A 20,513-nucleotide genomic window follows, 5' to 3' on the forward strand; every position below is an offset into this window, starting at 1 on the left:
TGATGGGAGTGTGTCTTCCATCGAACTCCCTTACTCCTTGCGATAATGAGGAGTACTTGGATCAACTGCCAACCTCAGACAGCTGCGTCTTTACCACATACTTGAAATTGAACTCCGGAAGATTAACCCCGACCAGGTCGATCTTCCCTGAAGCGTGACAGACCCCGTGAGTTGTTAACAGCCAGGCGCTGATTGCTTGGCATAATTGTTGGAAATTGGTACATCTATCAGGAGCCCATAATACACCTATTCTAGAGGATCAATTGATGACATTGATTGTAACCTGTAATGCACGAAGGAAAACGCTTGCTCGGTAAAGTGACAGAAACTGGCCCTCTGATCCGAGGACCTTTGGAAAATGAAAAATACAACTGCCAAACCCTGGGCACAATGGGGTGTACCTATCCTAAACAGGTAGGATGGGAGCAAGTGGGAGAAAGAAATAAGCACTATGGTCTAATATGGGGGTCAGCAGCCCCCAGCACATGTGCCCAGGGTGACATGCGAGCAGATTTTCATCGGCATGCAAGGCAGGAGCTAGCCCCTCCCCTCATCCCTCATGCAGCCTGGAGCTTGCTCAGTGCCATGCTGTGGATGGGGAGCTGGAAGCTGCAGGGAGGTTGCACTGTTGTGAACAGAAGCTTCTCACTGAAAGCTGCTTTCCTCCTCCTGGGCGGATTTATTAATGAAGGTGTTGTAAGTAGGACTATTAATGACTCTAAAAGCACCACCATTGCTTGGACCGTACATAGACATTAAAAGGTTACATTTTGGCACTCCGCCTCGGAAAGGTTGCTGACCCCTGGATTAATTCACTTCTTTAGGACAAGTTCTGCCTTCAGAACCCCACATATCACTTCCACCTGTGAAAAAAAATGTAAGAATGTGTTGGCAAAACTTGTCCCAATAGTAGGGTCAAACCCTGCTTCTTTATTCAAAGGGTTCTAAAACTGTCTAATGATTTAATAAAGATAGCATCAAAATTGCTGAACAACTGAACGAGAATTTGCTTGCTCCCTCTCCTTTAACTCCAGTAGTTATGTTAACGTTTTTTATCCCAATAACAGAAACAAAATATCTACTCTGCTTGGTCAACTAAGGTCCAGGACAACTACAAGCATTTTGTGCAGAAATATATAGTGATGATATGAAAAGCAATATTGAAATTACACTCAACAATACACTGCACTTGTGCAGCTGCTTTGATGAGAATACATCTCAAAAAGGGCCATTATCTCTCTTTTACAGATGAGAACATGGAGGCAGAAAAAAGGTCAGTAACCTCTTTTCAGTGTTGCCGACAGTTCTCACTGATGAAAGACGTGGGTTCCACACAGCTGGGGGCAGTAGGTAAGGGGGAAATCAATCCATACCTTTTTTTATTCACAGCTTTATCCAACACTGAAATGCAACCAGCTCTGGAGTGAAACACAGAAGTTATTTAACAGATTCCAGCAGCACTTCACAAGAACTTGGGTTGGGAAAGGAAGAAGGACACCATATCCAACTGACACCCCAGTGGAGACAGAATAGAATTACCCACAATGAAACTGGTTGGCCCAAACCATCAGGATTAATATCTGAACAATGTCTCAGGATTTGCAGTGGTCCTCAATTTAAGTTTCACGGGAATGATGGTGCCTCAGCAGCACAGTGCTCTCCTGCCCCACACAGAAGCACAAAGTGAAGCCTCCAACTCACTCAAAAGCAGCCTGGAGCGCCTGTGGTTATCAGTTTAAGCCATTCACTTAGCCAAAAGCTGGCAGCAAATTCTGGTTTAAAGAAAGGGTTGAAAAGCCGAATCATTCGCTTTCCAGCAACTGCTACTGATTTCCACATTATGGCTTTAAAATGGTTTTTGTCTTTCATCTTCTCTCTGAGAAAACAGCTCTGTTGGAAATTCACTCATATTTCTTAGGAATGGGCATTGGCTCTGAGATTTGCTCTTCCGAGCCTGGACCTTTCAATGGATTGGAAGACGGTTCCTTATTCAAAATCATCCGGGGGTTGACAAGCTCAGTCACCAACAGAATTCAGAAGCCAAGTGAAGATGCAAACTTTGCTGTGAGTGACTGCAAGATGGAATAGCAAGTAAACAACAGAGAAGCACAGGTCTAATTGAGGAAAAGAGAAGAACATTGCGTTCGTTACTGCCTCCAAACCACAGATCCTGATGAGCACGACTGTGCTGTTTAACCTTCCAGGTAATCAAAGTACAGTAAACCCTTGAGTTATGCAGGGGTTGTGTTCCTGCAACCCCAGCATAACTTGAATTTTTGCACAAGTCGCGTAGAGAGGGAATCAGGCTGCCCCGGGCTTGCAGAAGCTGGGAGACAGACCAGCCCTGTGGACTAGTCAGTTTCCTGGCTCCCAGGGTGGTGGGGAGCTGGGAACTAGGGGGCAGCCTGCTTCCCCTCTCCCTGCTGCTTGGGGGACCCAGGAAACTGATCAGCCCATCAGCTTCTCCCTGGCTTCCCCTAGCAGCAGGGCTGTCAGGATAGGAATGCTAAAAGCCCCTTCCCCCATCTTCTCCCAGTCGTGCGGCTGGGGGAAGGGGCCACACAGCAGCTTCAAGTTGTGCTTAACTCTCTTCAAAGTGGGTTATGTGCAACTTGAAGCCACATATTTCAAGGGCTTACTGTACAGAAGAAGCAAAGCTAGTGACTAGGTCATGTTCATGTAACACAGGTACTGACTCACCATCATGGTTATTCAGAGCATAGTACTATGCCATGTGTTAACTCCATACCAGTGGTGAGCTCTCCTGAACTCTGACACGCTGTCTCCATGAACATAAGAATGGCCATACTGGGTCAGAACAAAGGTCCATTCAGCCCAGTATCCTGTCTGCCGACAGTGGCCAAAGCCAGGTGCCCCAGAGAAGGAGAACAGAAGACAATGATCAAGTGATTTATCTCCTGCCATCCATCTCCTGCCCTTGTACTAAAGGCTAGGGCACCATACTTTACCCCTGGCTAATAGCCATTTATGGACCTAACCTGCAAAAATTTATCAAGCTCTTTTTTAAACCCTAATAGAGTCCTGGCCTTCACAGCCTCCTCCGGCAAGGAGTTCCACAGGTTGACTGTGCGCTGTGAAGAAAAATTTCCTTTTATTAGTTTTGAACCTACTACCCATCAATTTCATTTGGTGTCCCCTAGTTCTTGTATTATGGGAAAAGGTAAGTAATTTTTCTATATTCACTTTCTCCACACCATTCATGATTTTATATATCTCTATCATATCGCCCCTCAATCGCCTCTTTTCCAGACTGAAAAGTCCCAGTCTCTCTAGCCTCTCCCCATATGGGACCCGTTCCAAACCCCTAATCATCTTAGTCGCCCTTTTCTGAACCTTTTCTAATGCCAATATATCTTTTTTGAGGTGAGACCACCACATCTGCACGCAGTACTCAAGATGTGGGCATACCATAGTTTTATATAGGGGAAGTATGATATCTTTTGTCTTATTATCTATCCCTTTTTTAATAATTCCTAACATCCTATTTCCTTTACTAACTGCCGCTGCACACTGAGTGGATGTCTTCAGAGAACTATCCACTATAACTCCAAGACCCCTTTCCTGATCTGTCGTAGCTAAATTTGACCCCATCATGTTGTACGTGTAATTTGGGTTATTTTTTCCAATGTGCATTACCTTATACTTACCCACATTAAATTTCATTTGCCATTTTGCTGCCCAATCACTCAGTTTGCTGAGATCTTTTTGTAGTTCTTCACAATCCCTTTTGGTTTTGACTGTCCTGAACAACTTGGTGTCATCTGCAAACTTTGCTACCTCACTGCTTACCTCATTTTCTAGATCACTGATGAACAAGTTGAACAGGATCGGTCCCAGGAGACCAGGTCCTGGAGACTTGTTACTATTCAGCTTATCAGTTTACTCCAAAACCTCCTCTAATGTCACTTCAGTCTGGGAGAGTTCCTCAGATTTGTCACCTAAAAAGGCTGGCTCAGATTTAGGAACCTCTGTAACATCCTCAGCCGTGAAGACTGAAGCAAAGAAATCATTTAATCGCTCCGCAATGGCACTGTCTTCCTTGATCGCTCCTTTTATATCTTTATCGTCCAAGGGCCCCACTGCTTTTTTAGCGGGCTTCCTGTTTCTAATGTATTTAAAAAACATTTTACTATCATTTTTTGAATTTTTGGCTAGCTGTTCCTCAATCTTTTTTGGCTTTTCTTACTACATTATGACACTTAATTTGGGAGTGTTTGTGTTCCTTTCTATTTTCCTCACTGGGATTTGACTTCCACTTTTTAAAAGCTGCCCTTTTCTCTCTCACTGCCTTTTTAACATGGCTGTTAAGCCATGGTGGTTCTTTGTTAGGTCTCTTACTGTGTTTTTTTATTTGGGGTATACATTTAAGTTGGGCCTCTAGTATGGTGTCTTTAACCAGTTTCCATGCAGCTTCCAGGGATTTTAGTTTAGTTACTCTACCTTCTAGTTTCTGTTTAACTAGCTTCTTCATTTTAGCGTAATTCCCTTTTTTGAAATTAAATGCCGGAGTGTTTGACCGCTGCAGTGTTCTTCCCAACACAGGAATATTAAAAGTTATTATATTGTGGTCACTATTTCCAAGCGGTCCAGTAACAGTTACCTCTTGGACCAGATCCTGCATTCCAGTCAGGACTAGATCGAGAATTGACTCTCCCCTTGTGGGTTCCTGTACTAGCTGCTCCAAGAAGCAGTCATTTAAGGCACCAAGAAATTTAATCTCTGAATCCCATCCTGAAGTGACACGTACCCAATCAATATGGGGATAATTGAAATCTCCTATTATTACTGTGTTTTTTATTTTGATAGCCTCTCTAATCTCCCTTAACATTTCAGCATCACTATCACTGTCCTCGTTAGGTGGTCAGTAATATATTCCTAATGCCATATTCATATTCATATGGCATTAGGAATTCATATATATATAGGAATTCATATATTCAACATGGACATCTGGACCACATAAACAGTTCTTTAGCTGGCTACTGAACATCTTGCTGCTGCAAAACACTCGTGACTTCTATTCAGAGAACGCAGTCCCACAGGATTTTAAAGACTAACAAAATAATTTAATAGATGAGATTTTCCAGATCTGAAGAAGTGGGCCTGTCCCACAAAAACTCACCACCGAATACATTATTTTGTTAGTCTTTAAATTGCTACAGGACTGCTGGTTTGCTTTGTGAAGATACAGACTAACACAGCTACCTCCCTGCGTCTGTCCTGAGAATTTGTCTCCATTCCCTCGCTGAAGATAGGCAGCTAAATACGCCTGCTTCAAGGTGGAAATTACCACTTCTTAAAGGAAACCCAAAAAAAAGGAGGAGAACATCATGTGGTCAGGGCCATCCCAAGGTGTGGGCAGGGCCCGGGACAACCCTCTCCCAGTGCCCCAGGCACCCGCCCGTCCCAGTGCCGCAGGCCCCGTCTCTTCTCTGCTCTGACCACACCCTACCCCCATATGCCCTCCCCAAGCAGCCTGGCCGGGGATTACCTGAGGCAGGGTGTAGTGGTGGACAGCAGCAGCCCTTGCCTGTTCTGCTCCACCATGTCCCAGCTCACCTGCCCCATTTCTCCATTGGCAGCTGGGAACGGAGACTGCTGCCTGCTGCCACACAGAAGCAGGGTTCAGTGGGCCAGGAGGTTGCAACAGACCAGAGCAGGCTGCTATTCATGCCACCCGGGGAGTGCAGGAGGCCAGGGTGAGGGAAGGAAAGAGGAGATGATGCCCTGCTGCCTCCGCCCTGCCCTGCCCCAGGTAACTTCCCGTCCCCTCCTGTCCATTGGATGGTTGGAGCAGAGGCTGCAGGCCCCCCAAAAGTGCAGGGCCTAAGGATGCTGCCTCACCACTTTCAATGGACAGAACAGCTCTGCATGTCGTTCCCCACAGTTGCTCTGATCCACACCCTTGGCACTGATAAAGCCACCTACACTGAAAGCTCTGTGATCTGGCACTCAATCAACTGGCATTTTTGATTTCTCCCAATAAAAATACTTCAATCTAGTAACTGGAATACTGCTCAGCATATTATGCAATTGCATATTCTGCACTCTACTTTCATGCAAACGAGACAGAAGACAAGTTGACATCAGGGATATATTCAAAAAAGTAGCTTCTAGGATAAACGATGGGTTCATTACAGATTCAGCCCAATCTCCTACACATTTTACATCTACAGTGATAATTAAAATTGACGTTGATAATGACGACTCTGAGGCACTGCAAGATCCTGAAGTGCTTTCTGAATCAAAGAAAGATTAAATTATTTTCAGTATAGTTTTAGTGTTAAATATATTTTTAATAATCTGAGTATATGCCTTAAGGTGCCCATCATGATACGTACTGCGATAAGATAACCTACCGCATAGAAAGTCCTCTCTGTATGGCTGTGTCTATACTAGCAAGCACTTTCAAAAAGATTTTTCATAAGGGGGCTCTTTCAAAAGATCCTGCAGAGTGTCTATACACAAACAGCGTTCATTAGATTTATGTTCAAAACACAACACTCCTTTCAAAATCACTCTTCTTTTCCCATTTCAGGAAGAGCATCCCCTTTCCAAAACTTCTTTCGAAAGAAAACGTGTGTAGAAGCTCCACAGCGCCCTTCTTTCACAAGAACGGTCCTCACGGCACTTGATTTTTCGATCCTTGGCCCATTCTTTCAAAAGAGCAGGGGCTGTGTGGACTCTCTCTTTCGAAAGAGCAGATCACTCTTCTGAGCCACTTTTTGGTGTGTGGACTCACTCTTTGGAAAGACATTCTTTCTGAAGAAATCTTCTGGAAGGGCTTCTTTTGAAAGATCTCTGTAGTGTAAATGTAGCTTATATAACTAAATGCTTCAAGAACCTCACCATTTTACAGGGCAGCACTAATACTGGATTGGCGAGTACCTGTCTATTATTTTATACTTCATTCATCTGATTTTATTGCAAGTCTTTGAAAATTTTTATTCCGTTGTTAAGTGTAACTCTCAGTAAATCAGCTTATTTGATTAACCAGATTCCCACATTCCCCCAACGTGTCTGATAACAGTTTTTGCTGTACAAATGTTAACCATTAACCCTGACAGCCCTCCTGAGAAGTGACAAAGAAACTGAAGCAGATTCACTTGTGTGGCAATTTTCAAAGGATCTCTATAGGGAGATTCAGCAGAGTACCTGGGGATTCGTTCTAGGCACCTGGACAACACAGAGAATTTTGGAAGGGTGATACCAGCGCTGCTTTCTCCTGCTGGTACCAGAACCATCTGGAACAGAAGCAATAGGGAACTACCTTGGCCTGGCAAGGTGTTTGTGGACACAGGGTCTGTCTGTACTGCCAAAAAAATAAAAAAATCCCACAGCTGAAATTCTCAGAGCCTGGCTCAGCTGATGTGGGCTCAGAGACCTCATGTTTCGTATCTGAAACCAGTGACATAGGCATACCTACTTGGGCTGGAGCCCAGGTTCTGAAACATGTCCGGGGGCTAGACCTCAGCCTGAGTGGGACCAGACTTGCTGCTGAGGGGAGGAGAAGGGGTTTGCAGTGCAATCATTCTCTAAAGGGATCTATCTGTAACCCTCCATTTCTAATGTCTACGACACTTGCTGCATTCACAGACACGTGGCTTTGCTCTCTTGTGGCTGTTTATCCACGTACATACTAATGTGGGAGATTGAATTAAGGTATGCGAGTCCCCGTAGCAGGAGTCGACACACCTTAATTCACGCTTCCACACAGTCTCCACTGCGGGAGGCTGATGGGAACAAATGCTCCCACTGACTTCCTTAACTCCTCATCAGGAGCAGGAGTACCAGAGACAACAGGGGTGCCAACTGATTTTGAGTTAATATGTTCCTACCAGACGCACTAATATGAACTCCAGAACATTGGCTACAGCAGTATTGATCTTCTGCCAAGTCCTTTGTTTTATACCCATTTTTGGCTAAAGCTCTGAAAGTTTTACTGGAGATAAACATGTGTGGAGAAAAGCCCTCCACAAAATTCATCACTTTCAACCCCACCATTGTGCCTTCCCCATTATCATACAAAATTTGAATCTTCCTTTGCTAAGAAGGATACCGCCAGTGGTGCTAAACTATGCCAGTCTATATGTGGTGTTGTGTTAGGTATCCTTCTCTATTGTGGAAGAGACTGTAACCCAAATAGGGGCCTCACAGCACTATATTCTGCCACAGTCCTTGTTCCAAACAGTCCAGGTGGACTAATGTTGAGTGATCTGAGAAACTGTGCTGAGCCCCTGGCCAATTCATCTCCCACAGGACTGAAGTTGAAATCTCCCCTAGGTCCCCAAAAACTAAGCATACAAATGGAAAACAACCACTCCTCAGAAGGAGAACTGCAGAAAGGGATCCCAAGCAATATACAAGTCAACACTGCTGCAAAAAAAGCGAGTATCATTTGGGGATGAATTAGCAGGAGTGTTGTAAACAAGACAAACGGAAGTAGTTTTTCCACTCTGCTCAGTGCTGACTAGGCCTCACTGGGTACTGGGTCCAGTTCTAGGCACCTCATTTCAAGAAAGATGTGCATAAATTGAAGGAAGACCAGGGAAAAGAAACAGAAATGATTAAAGGTCTAGAAAAGATGAGCTATGAAGGGAGATTGAAAAGAAACAAGGTTTCTGTAATCTAGAGGAGAGAAAACAGAGGAGTGACATAACAGATTCAAGTATACAAAAGTCTGTTACAAGGAAGATGGAGATTAATGAGAACAATTTCTCTCTCAGGACAAGACAAGAAGCAATTGGCTTAAGTTGTAGCCAGGGTGGTTTAGGTTGGACCTTAGGAAACTCTTCCTGTCAGGGTGCTCAAGCAGTGCATAAATTGCTAGTGAGGTACAAGGATCTCTGCCACTGGAGATTTTTAAGAGTAAGTTAAATACTTACCTGTCAGGGATGGTCTAGACCAGCGGTGGGAATCCCCCAGCTCGGATCCAGACCACGACTTGCCCGGATTCAGACTCCAAGGCTCAGGGCTCCCCTCCCCAGCATCCAGCCTGCAGCAGTGGGGAGGACTTTGGAGCCACAAGCTTCACAGGCCAGAGCCAGGCAAAACATGGCTGGATCCGGCTCATGGGCTCAGACAGGGGGAGCAGAAGGAAAGAGCAAGGAAGCAGCTCCAAGTGGTACAGATGGTGCTCGCTGCCACTCCCCGAGCCAGGGAAAAGAAAAGGGAAGTGGCAGAAGCAGTGGTGCCTGGAGGCTTTGTCTGACTGCTCTGTTTGGCTGGAATCCTGGGTACAGTGCCTGGGAGCAGTCAGTGGCCCCCGACTCAAAAAAATTCCTACCCCTGGACTCAAGACAAAAGTATAGTCCTAACTTGAATGAAGGAGACTGGACTAGATGACCTCTCATGGCCCCTTCCAGTTCCATAACTTTAATTATTCCATGTGGGAAGTAGTTCCTTCCCTTTTCATTACACAGACAATATTCATACTTTAGCTGGGACCCTTATTTCCTTTTGCAGATGAAATGAAGTGTCACTGAGATGTCTATAAGCATCTCCTTAGCAAAGAAGGTGACAGAATCTATAAGCCAAATAAATAGATAAAACACTGTGTTAGAAGATGCTCTTCAACCTTTTTTTTTTTTAAATAAGGTAGCCCTTTTTCAAAAAGTTAAATACCCCCAGACTTCTCTCATGTACCACCGGTTGAGAAACACGGTCCTAAGGTAATCTGAGGTCTTGAAACAAGTGTCCTTCAATCTTTCCAGATGGTGTACCCCTTTTTTGGGCTTAGATTTGTTTTGCATACCAGCAAGTTACACTTCACTTAAACACTACAAAATCATGCAGAAATATCACAGAATATTACTACTAAAAACTTGCTGACTTTCTACCATCTTATCAAATAAATGAATTGGAACACAAATATTGTACATTTTAGCGTAAGGCATATGAAGCAGTAGAAACAAATCACTGTGTGAATGAACTGCTAGACTGAACTGACTTTACTAATTTTTTTACACAGCCTGTTGTAAAACTAGGCAAACATCTAGAGGAGGTGACATACCCCCTGGAAGACCTCCGTGTACCCCCAAGGGGTTGAGAAACACTGTTCTAACATCTGCAACTAAGAATACACCCATGTTAATATAACCGTTAAAGCTTTGTAATACTTTGGTCACTATAACAATATAGTAATTTGACAGAAAACATACATTATTCAACGGGACAACAACTTGAAGACTGTGCAACCGAATTTATTTTGAAGCTTCAGAAAGCACATCTTCTGCTGTATTTTCTTTGCCCACCAGAAGAGAACAACGAAGTTGCCAGGGTCAATGAGATCTTCCACATCATGCACAGCTTTAACTGTGGCCTGATTTCTAACATTTTCTTGAACTTCAACAGCACAGAGCAGCCCCTTCTACTTAAACGCAATATCGACTTACCTGATGATGCTGAACATGTCAGTAGAAAGCATGTTCAACTGAACGAATTCACTGCTGGAAGGCAACGTTTTCAACAACATCATTGGAATCAGCAAATTTAGTTTCAGCCAAAGACAGTGCTGGCTGGAAAAATCAGAGCCAGGAGTTACTGCATGCCAAGAATATCTAATGTTAATGAGAGGACGAAAATAGATAAAAATGGGAATAATTATAAACTTCCAAAAACTGCATGTGTCTTTTGTTCTCCATAAACTACTTCATATTCCAGGAACAGAAGGGTGGGGGTTCATTCCCCTAACAAAGCAAGATGACTGGAAAAATTATTACACTTGAATTCTAAAACAAAAAGCTTCATTACTCTTTCTTTCTATGGAACAAGTCCACAGGAGCATCAAAAATAATTGGACACAATACAAACTCTCTGAATAGACACAGTTTTATCTCAGTGTGAGATTCAGCTGACTTAAGCACAGGAAGAAAACAACCTACCATCCTCTCTAAGGACCAGTGCATCAATGTGGCATCTGTTCCCTTGGGATGTTTCTAAGCACAATCCCAGCCCCTACTGAGGTTTCTCTCTGTTCTAAGGTATACAGATGTAAATCAACAATAGCTATATAAATTTTAGGATCTGTATTTTTCTCCCAAAACATGGGTCTAAGAAGCGTATACAGTGGTATTGTACCCATGTTGGTTCCAGGATATTAGAAAGACAAGGTGAGGTCGTATCTTCAATTGGACCAACTTCTGTTGGTGGGAGAGGAGCATAGGTCTATTGATAACCAGGACTTAGCATTACATTAGCACTTCTGAAAATCATCAGACCTCTGCTGTTGGTGGGCAGGACTGAACCTGGCACCTTTGGCATTCCAGGGGCTTCCATTGTATGAGCTAAAAGCCATGGCTGCAGCAGACTCATCAATCCTTACGTGCTACTAGAGGGAGACAGAACACGATATCCAGGCACACCCTGTAAGTCCATCTAAATTACATGACTGAAGTTGATGTAAATTAGGTCAACTTCCAGTGGATTCTATATCAATTAACCCATTTATGTGCATGTATCATTTCTGTAGATTAAGTTCAGAATATTGAATTGTGTATCTGTAATTGTACGCTTGCTGCTTTGGGTTGTTCCTACTGGTTGCATTTCAGGGTGTGAAGGTCCAGGGATCAGCAACCTTTCCAAGTTGGAGTGCTGAAATTTTACCGTTTGACCTCCATGTATGGTCCTAGTACCCGTTATTTTTTTAAAGTCACTAATAGTCCTACTTACAATACCTTCATTAAGAAATAAATTAAGAGGCAGAACTTTGCTGTTTAGGTGGCAGTTGGTAACATTAATTGGTCTTTTCTTAATCCACAGACAGTATGGCTGCATGGGGGAGATGGGGGGTGGGGCTGAGCTCCCGCCTCAGGTGCTGATGAAAATTGGCTCACATGCCACTCTTGGCACATGTGATGGGGGTTGCTGACCCCTGCTTTACACAGTAGAGTTTAACCTTCCTGCAGACACATGGGTCAGCCTGTGAAGTGTAGAGAAAAGGACCTTTGCAATGACATGTGACTATGTCCCCTGATACTGGAATCCATTTTAAACTCTGTATTTTCCATTAAAAGCTGGGAGGGGAGCAAACAGAACCAAAGGCTGTAGGCAAATCCTTTTTAAAAGATGAGAAGGAAGGTTATTCATGTTGTCAGTTCTCCCCGGGACCTACCCAAAATGACTGAATAAGGTGAAGGACTGAATCCAGCTCAGAAAGACATCTGGTCTGTGCAGAGATTACTAGAACCATATCTAGAGCAAGAATTTATGTGTAACCAGTTCCCTCAGTGTATTGAGCTTATTTTGTGTGCTCTGTTTTATTTTGCATAGTAACCTACTTTGTTCTGTGTGCTCTTTTCTGAGCGCTTAAATCCTGTTTTTTAATACTTAAATAGGGTGACCATCTGTCCCGTTTTTGGCAGAACGGTCCCGTATTTGGGACACCAAAAAAGCATCCCTACTTATTTTAGAAAAGGGACTAATCATCCTGTATTTTCCACATGTGCAGCTGCTGGCCGGAGAGCAGGGAGCCCTCAGGTTAGCCTACTTTCCCCTTCCCCGGTGCTCAGGGAAGCAGGGGGAGCATGGGTGGCTGCCGCTTCCCTGGGGCTCAGGGAAGGTTGGGGGGAAACACCATGGCTGCCCTGTCCCTGCTGCTTCCTCAGGTCTCCTGGGAGTGCTAGGGGCTGCTGCACCCAGGGCTCGGGGACGGTGGGCAGCTTCCGCCTCCTTCCCGGCTCCCTGGTGCTTGGAGGAGCTGGGAGGAGCCACCCATCTCCCTATATCTTGCTGTCCCATATCTCCATACTGTGATTCAGCAGAGTATCTGGGGATTCATTCTGGGCACCCGTACAACACAGAGAATTTTGGAAGGATAATACCAGTGCTGCTGTCTCCTGCTGGTACCAGAACCATCTGGAACAGAAGCAATAGGAAACTACCTTGGCCTGGCAAGGTGTTTGTGGACACAGGGTCTGTCTATACTGCCAAAAAAAAAAATCCCACAGCTGGGGGACAGGGAGATATGGTCACCCTATGCTTAAAATCACTATTAATAAATCCAGTCCAAATAATGGTTATTGGAAGGGCAAAGAGCATGTACATCCATCTATTTACATTTAGAAAGAGGGCAAATTTCACGAGCTTTGGCTGTGCAGCATGAGACAGATTTATCTAGGGTTGTGTACCTGAGTGCTGAGAAAAGGCCTCACACTGTGCTGCTCACAGCGTGTGTCTGCAGCCTTGGGGGCATGGCCCAGTCCCTGTGCTGAAGCAGTCTGAAGAACTGGGCTCAACAAGACTGGGTTGCAGGGTGCCTAGGCTGTCAAGGAAAGTAGGCCCAGTAGGGTCTCAGCTCGTCAGGTGACAGACCCAAGCGGGTCCCAACTCTTCATAATGGCTTTGTTACCAAGATGCTGATCTGAATTTGAAACTCTGAGTTACAAGTGAACAGTGCTACCGACAAGAATCTATATTGTGAGTCATTCGTCCCTTGAAGAGCAGGTTTGGAAATCACTAGCTCGCCAGAGAAAATTAGCACTGAATCTCCTCTCGGGCTCCACTGGATATCAGACCACATCACATAAGCTGCCCACATCTCCGTGACAATTTGGCTTGATCAGCAGCAGCATCTCAGAACAGGCCCAGGAATGGAATAAGCAGGGCATCCCTTGATAGAAGTGGAGTGTGTTTGCAGAGTATCTGCTCCAGACTACGCTTATTAATTTCTCTTTATAAAAAGAAACTACTGGAAACTCTGCTATAAGTTATATAAACCAAGTTCCGTACATACCCCATTCCCTGCTAACAAAATTCCCCGGTCCCATGACATTCTCAGCTCTCATCAAGAAGTCCCTCATTTCCCACAGGCTCTTTTAGAGTTTCACCTTCCCTGCAGCCTGCACGGAGTGCCAGCAAACCCAAGTTATAGAAGAACTGAGGGCCAAGAGAGTAGCTAACGCTGACAGATCCGCAGGGTAGTATTTCCCCCAGCTTACACTCTTTGAAATACAGAAAAGCCAGCTTGAATGTCTCTACTCATTGCAGCTGCAGCCGTATGGCACAAGCAGAGTGGAGGTCTCTGAAGTCGGATACTGTAGTGCCAAGTCACTGCAGCCAGCGATATGCCACAGCACGCAGTATAGTGCCAGCATTAACTTTTTTCACTGCTCATGAAAAGCCTCCTTCCCAGGAAGACCTGTACAATAGCCCATCCAAGTGAATATAAAATTACAGCCAGGTTGGAGAAGTCTGTAGCCTTATTTAAGAAGATTTATTAATAATCTTGCTTTTAAATCAAATTCTGTAGTTTTTAAAGCAATTTTCATCGGAATCCCATGTTTCGTTCCTATTAGAGTCAATGAGGCTTTTCCATAAGGGCTTACTGTCACAACAAAGTCCAGGACCAAACAGAATATCTGAAACAGGCATAGCATGACAGTGATGTGGAGGTGCGGGAGTGGGAAGGGTCCCAGTAAGTGCTTACTCAAGGCACATTGATGTCACAGCTCTTTATCCTTATTTTAAGTGGTGCTAACTTCACATCAACTTTTTCTTTCATTAAAATGAAGCCATCAGGGTCTAGCAGGATTTGCAGTGGCTGTCCGATCAGTTTGACGAATGAACATTTTCCTTTAAGCTTTACTACCAATAGACTATCATTCTAATTCCCATCCATACACTGCTGGAGGTCAGAACCTCTATTTTAACATTTTGTTTAAAAGCAGCAGCCTGTATAATTAGTATTGCCAACAAACTGCGGACCATAAATTCCGAAGCACCATGTGTGCAGCTCCACATCGCTTGCAAAGCTTAGAAGTACTGTGAAGCTAGGTGCAGATACCTAGGAGTATATTAGAAGACAGACACACTGTACTTACTATTTGTAGCTACTGAGATCCAAGAGCAGTTTACTAAAAAGGTGATGATAAGACTAAACAATATTGCTATAGGTTCAACAAACAGGATTCTTCAAAGCAAGATACCACATCAAAACTGCACAGCATCAACCTGCTCTTTAAAAGCAATGATAGGTTTCTTAATCCTCATTAATAAATAGGAGGCATATTATGAGTTATTTTAGTAGGTCCTGATCCTACCTATATTAATTTAAACAGGTGAATAGTACATAACAATCAATTACAAGTTAAGCATGTGTGTAATATTACTGGGGCATTCGTGGGTAAGTGAACAAGCACATTAAAAAATACTGCAAGTTATTTTCCATTTGCAGGCTTTTTTGTATTTTATTCTATTTTACATTCTCACATACTAAATATTTATATACATATGCACAAATGCCATTTCTTTTGAAGTCCCTCGAAAACCTGTATGTTTTCTGATAAGTTACTTGCAAGATTCACTAATTCCCCATCCTTGACGTAGGCACTTCAGTTTGAGATGTTTTGTCACATAGCTAGCACCCTATTTCTAAAACAGAATCATATAGTTTCGCAGCTCTGAAAAAAAATCATATAGGAACATAACTGAGGGCAAAATTTGGACTAGAAGTTTGCTGCTGCTGTGCTATAATCAACACAGAGATATGGTTATATTTCAAATGTAAATTTAAACACCTCCATCAAAATAATAAAAACACCCTTTGTAAGCAGCTGAAAACTACTTTCAGATTCCCATTTGTTGTATCAGATTTAACCCACTAATATTTAGCATGAGTTATCCCACTGCAAGTAAAATTTTATCCAATAATTGCCATGCTTTTCCATTCACTTCAGAAATCAAAAACACATCATCCAGCTTCTCCTCTTCCACAGCTGCACATACACAGATTACCATGGGAAACCTCTTCCCACAACCCTGAAAATCAGTGTGACCACATAGCCAATAAAATGGCAACATACACTGCTACAGCGGTTTCCTAGGTAACCGCATGGAACCACATACTGGCTGGATGCAGTAGGAAAGAAATAAACAGCAGCAACATAATCTGGTAACATTTTGACTTTTCAAGAACATCTTTAAATTGGTACAAATTTATTCTTTTATCTTCCCTGATCAATTCACAGGTGAGGAACCAATAACTAACTTTAGTTCTTATATTCCTCCTGTATCACTCCTTCTACACTATTCCACCGGGGGGGGAAGGGAGGGAACCCACCACGTTGGGCTTTGTAATATCCAAACTACAGGCCAAATCTTGAAGCCGTTACTTAAAAACAATGTCATTGAAGTTGATGGGAGTTTTTTCCACAGTAAAGATTTCATGATTTGGTTCTATACGAGTGACTTAAACCTTTATAATCAAACTTGTCCCCACTAGTATACGAATAATGTCTAAGGACTGTGTAATGGTGTGTAGACATCAAATGATTACAATACACACGTTTTCATACTTGTAATGACAAAAACGTCTTATTTTCTTGTTCAGTAGATAAGTCTTAGGACTAAGTCTGTACGGCCACAGTGCCCTTAGTTACTTCCATGTACTAAAATCGGTGGGTGTTCTCCCGCTCATACGTATGCACAAACCTGGAAGGCAGAAACTGGCTTTTATTTTTCTTCACAGCTGACATCCCAAGTAAACCATAAACAAGGGACCAGTCCTGCAATACTTACTAAAATTAAATTAAGAACTTCAGCATCAGGGCATTAAATCCTACTTATAGTTATTGTGGACCATAACCCGCAGTCTTCATTCACAAGCCTCCGAAATCATCAAAATTCTCTCCAACAGGACTGCAAGAGGCTTCTGACAATTAACCGGTGATGAGAATTAAACACAAAATATTTCGTTCTGCCATTCCTGAGTTTTGATTGTTAGAAATTCAGTAACAATGTTGCTCCAAACTTTTATCAGTTTATGTGGCACTCTTTGGAAAATAATCCAACTATAATAAGAGAATTGTATCTTATCCTGTGATAGTATAATTAAGGACCTGATTATAACGCATAAGTACAGAGCATGTAATGAAGGACCTGATTATAAAGCATGCCAGCAAGGTAGATTGGTTTGTGTGGCTACATTACCAGGGAGTTTACAGTCTGCAAACACTCAGCTGAGCAGCACTTAAATGCAATATGGTCTGACCCAAAGCCACTGAAGTTAGTGGGGGTCTTTCCACTGGATTTCAGTGTGCTTTGGCTCTGGCCCACTAATGGACCTATTCACGTGAATAAGGACATAGCCAAAAGAACGGGCCATTGACTTGGAATGAGCAAGGCTGTTTACACAGGATGGCGGCGGGGAGGAGTAACATGGAATGTTACTATTATAGAAGCATAGGGCTTGAAGGGACCTCAGGAGGTCATCCAGTCCAGACCCCTTCTTCAAGCAGGATAAACCCCAACTGAGTCATCCCAGCCAGGACCTTGTCAAGCCGGGACTTAAAAACTTCTAGGGATGCAGAATAGTTAAATTTTTGTTTAAGTCACTAATGTCAATTCCTCCACTGATTTAGAAAAAACAAGTGTGCAGACCTTGGAACGCCTTTGGGATCAACGCCAAACTACAGATATTTTTCTTATATGCTTGTTTTTGCTGTAACGCACTAGTAGTTTTTGCTTAAAAAATGAACGAATGCCACATTTCAGTACAGCCCATGCAAATTTGAACTGTAACTTAATGCACTTAACCTTTTGAATACTGCCTCGATTGATGAAGCTCCCGCTCTTGTGTAGAACAGCTGCAGGAAGCAAGTGATGCCCTTGACAGAAATATGAAATAACCCACTCACTTTCATAGGCTTAAATATACTTCTTTACATAACTAGCAGCACATTTACGCTGGAAAGAAAGGGCTATGGTCAAAGTACAAAATTGATACATTGCATAATTAATTTCGTGTTTCTTTTGCAATGCTGTTACTTTTAGTCATTGGATAGTTGAATTGAAATAACTGAACAATCATGAGACAGCACGCAGAGATAATTTGTTCAGAAAAAGGGCAACTGAAAAAAATGTGATAGTATGACTGGAGTGTGGCTTGACAAAAAAAAATCTGAACAAAATCTTTTTGTGATTTCTGCATGCTGTTATACAAGACAGGATGTGAAACTTTCTTTAGAGCTCAGTTATGCATTGTAGGGCATCTGTTGATATATTGAGGTAGTTGAGTTAGTCTGTATCTTTAAAAACAACAAGAAATCCTGTGGCACCTTATAGACTAACAGATACTTTGGAGCATAAGCTTTCGGGGGCAAAGACCCGCTTCGACAGGACTTCTTCTTGTTTATATATTAGTATTACAGCATATTAACCAGGCCCCATATCTGTTTTCCCTGGAGAAAGGCAACAGAGAAAGGCAAATGAACGGTTGGTCCCTTAGCATTGTAATAAAGAAATACCTTGTAGAAAGGAGTAGGAAAGCTCTTCCCTGCATGCCCTCACTGTGCCCATTGCCATACACGTGTCTTGTCCTCTAAACATCAAACTAGCTGACCATGCTCCTTATGCTGCAAGATTTTCTTCCTTCAGAGGGTTGAACAGACAGTTGTTAAGTGGTAACTTCCAGAGGCAAACTGATCTTGAGCCTCACAAGGAAATAAGGACATTGTTACATGAGAATTTGGTAAACAGACTGTAAGAATGTGGGCAACATACCAGCATACTCAGGTAAGAAACCCACTGCAGTGCTGTGTGTCAGAGGAGGGTCGGGGGAGTTAATTCCAAAGGCAAAAGAGGGAAAGACCATTAAACATCTATGAAAGTCGTAGAAAGTAATAAATCCAACCATGTTTAAATAATGCACCTAACACTTCAGGAGCTCCATGCTGTAAATACTGTTAAAGAATTACCAACTTCCAAACCTTCCCCAGTGCAAGAATGCTCATCTGTATTACTGCAGACAAGCATTAGATAAGCATTGCATCCCACGGTGACTGCAGTAAGGGATTAGTGTGGAGACACTGTGGAAAACGTTTTTAAACAGAATTAATCTCTAACTTGCAACAGAATTTAAGTTTTTAGTTTAATGAGCATGGAGTCCATGTGGAACCAGTGGAAACAAGAGGTTAAAAAACAGAGGCACACAAGGTGTTGATACCTTGAAAGAGAATGCAAGAAAAAGTAGCCGCCACAGGAAAAAAAAAAGACTCACTAAATACATCAGTTTAATTACTCAGACTGACACTTCACAGAGCAGGTGAACCACCAGTGAAATCTGTTTCTTTGACTGGTAACCAGCTAGGTTCAAAAGTTTTTGATTATTCATCTGGTTCAACTGTAAAGCTTTTAATCAAGCCCTGCTTGGCACTGCAACACAACTCACGGTTAACCAACTGTAGCAAAGAAGCCGAGGATCTACGATAAAAGGAGAAGCTGCAAAGGCAACCAGCCCTACTCAGCTCGGATCCTAAAAGCTTGTCCCAGGTAAACACACCGAAACCACTGTCAGGGAAGAGCATTTTACTCCATTTCTGATATGGATACTCTCCTCCCCACTAACTTCCTCATTCATAGATACTCTCAATGAACCCAGATCAACTGGCACATACGGCTTTAAACAGCCTTTACGCTCCGCCACCTGGTGGGAGCTTCTACCCAACTTCCAGGAGCTGCAGAGCCAACATGAATCTACCACCAACCACACTGTAGAACCTGCACACGCATTTCCCAGCTGTGAGGCGAGGGGTAACACCGTGGAAGAGGAGAACTGTAGCAAGAAGCCTCCGGGACTACAGTGAAATTCACAACACTCACATTGAAGTTAAGGGCTGAGACTAAATGGCCACTTGGAAGTAGCAGTTGCTTGGGAAAGTTGCATGGGAGATGTCGCGTGTTACTCTACTGCCAAAATAGACAGACAATCGCCCCTTCTCCATAGCCTAGCAAAAATACATTTGCACCACCTACAGTCTCACACCCGCAGCGGCAGGCGGGCGTAGGTGTGTCGCTTTAAAGTTTACCGGTATTTCAATCTCTCCCAGGCCATCTGAGTGAAGCTACGGCTGCCGCGTGCAAACGGGGCCAATGGGGGGTCACAGGGACTGCACCCTTCGGGGGCGGAGGGGATTCTCGTCAGGACAATTGTTTGCACACAACCCGGTTAAACAGAGGCCTCAGCAGCGACGCTGCATTTCCAAGCAGCCCCCCGAGCCAGCGAACCCCCCCCACACACACCCCCGCGCGGAGCGCCCCCGGGGAGCTCTGCCTCCCTCCCCGCCTTACCTTCCTCCTGCATCCGCTGCAGACACAGGGTCAGGTTCTTCCTCCAGCCCGGCATCCCGGCCCCGGGGCTCCCCGCCGGCGGTGCGAGCGGGCCCGTCCCCCGCGAGTCTGCACCGTCCCCCCGCCGCCCCTCCCGAAGGGCTGTGGGAAGCGCGCGGCGAGCAGCGGCCAGCCCCAGGGCTTCACACGGCTGGACATGGATGTGCCGTGCGCTCCATCAGGGCGGGGGGCTGGGCTGGGGCTGCTTCACGGCACCCTCGCCCCGTCCATTGCACGCGAGCGGGGCTCTGCTGAGGCTCTGCCCTGCCTGCCGCGGAGCCCCGAGCTGCGCTTCCCAGACTGGGGGGACCAGACCAAGTAGCAGCCGAAGCGGGGGGGGCACGATGGTGGATTCCCTCCCAGCCTTGGCGCAGCCGTTGGCTCGTACA

General features: G+C 44.1%; 1 protein-coding gene across 1 annotated transcript in view; it reads right to left on the reverse strand.

Moving 5' to 3' along the window:
• The window catches only part of GRIP2 (glutamate receptor interacting protein 2), a 457,353-nt gene extending 437,210 nt beyond the window's left edge, over nt 1-20,143 (reverse strand). Inside the window, exon 1 of the mRNA XM_075005063.1 lies at nt 20,086-20,143. Within this exon, the coding sequence (XP_074861164.1) occupies nt 20,086-20,140 (55 nt within the window). The 5' untranslated portion in view covers nt 20,141-20,143. The remainder of the gene's footprint in view (nt 1-20,085) is intronic.
• Nucleotides 20,144-20,513: the final 370 nt, after the last annotated feature.

This window comes from Carettochelys insculpta, chromosome 11, assembly GCF_033958435.1.
Source record: "Carettochelys insculpta isolate YL-2023 chromosome 11, ASM3395843v1, whole genome shotgun sequence".
Taxonomy (NCBI): domain Eukaryota; kingdom Metazoa; phylum Chordata; order Testudines; family Carettochelyidae; genus Carettochelys; species Carettochelys insculpta.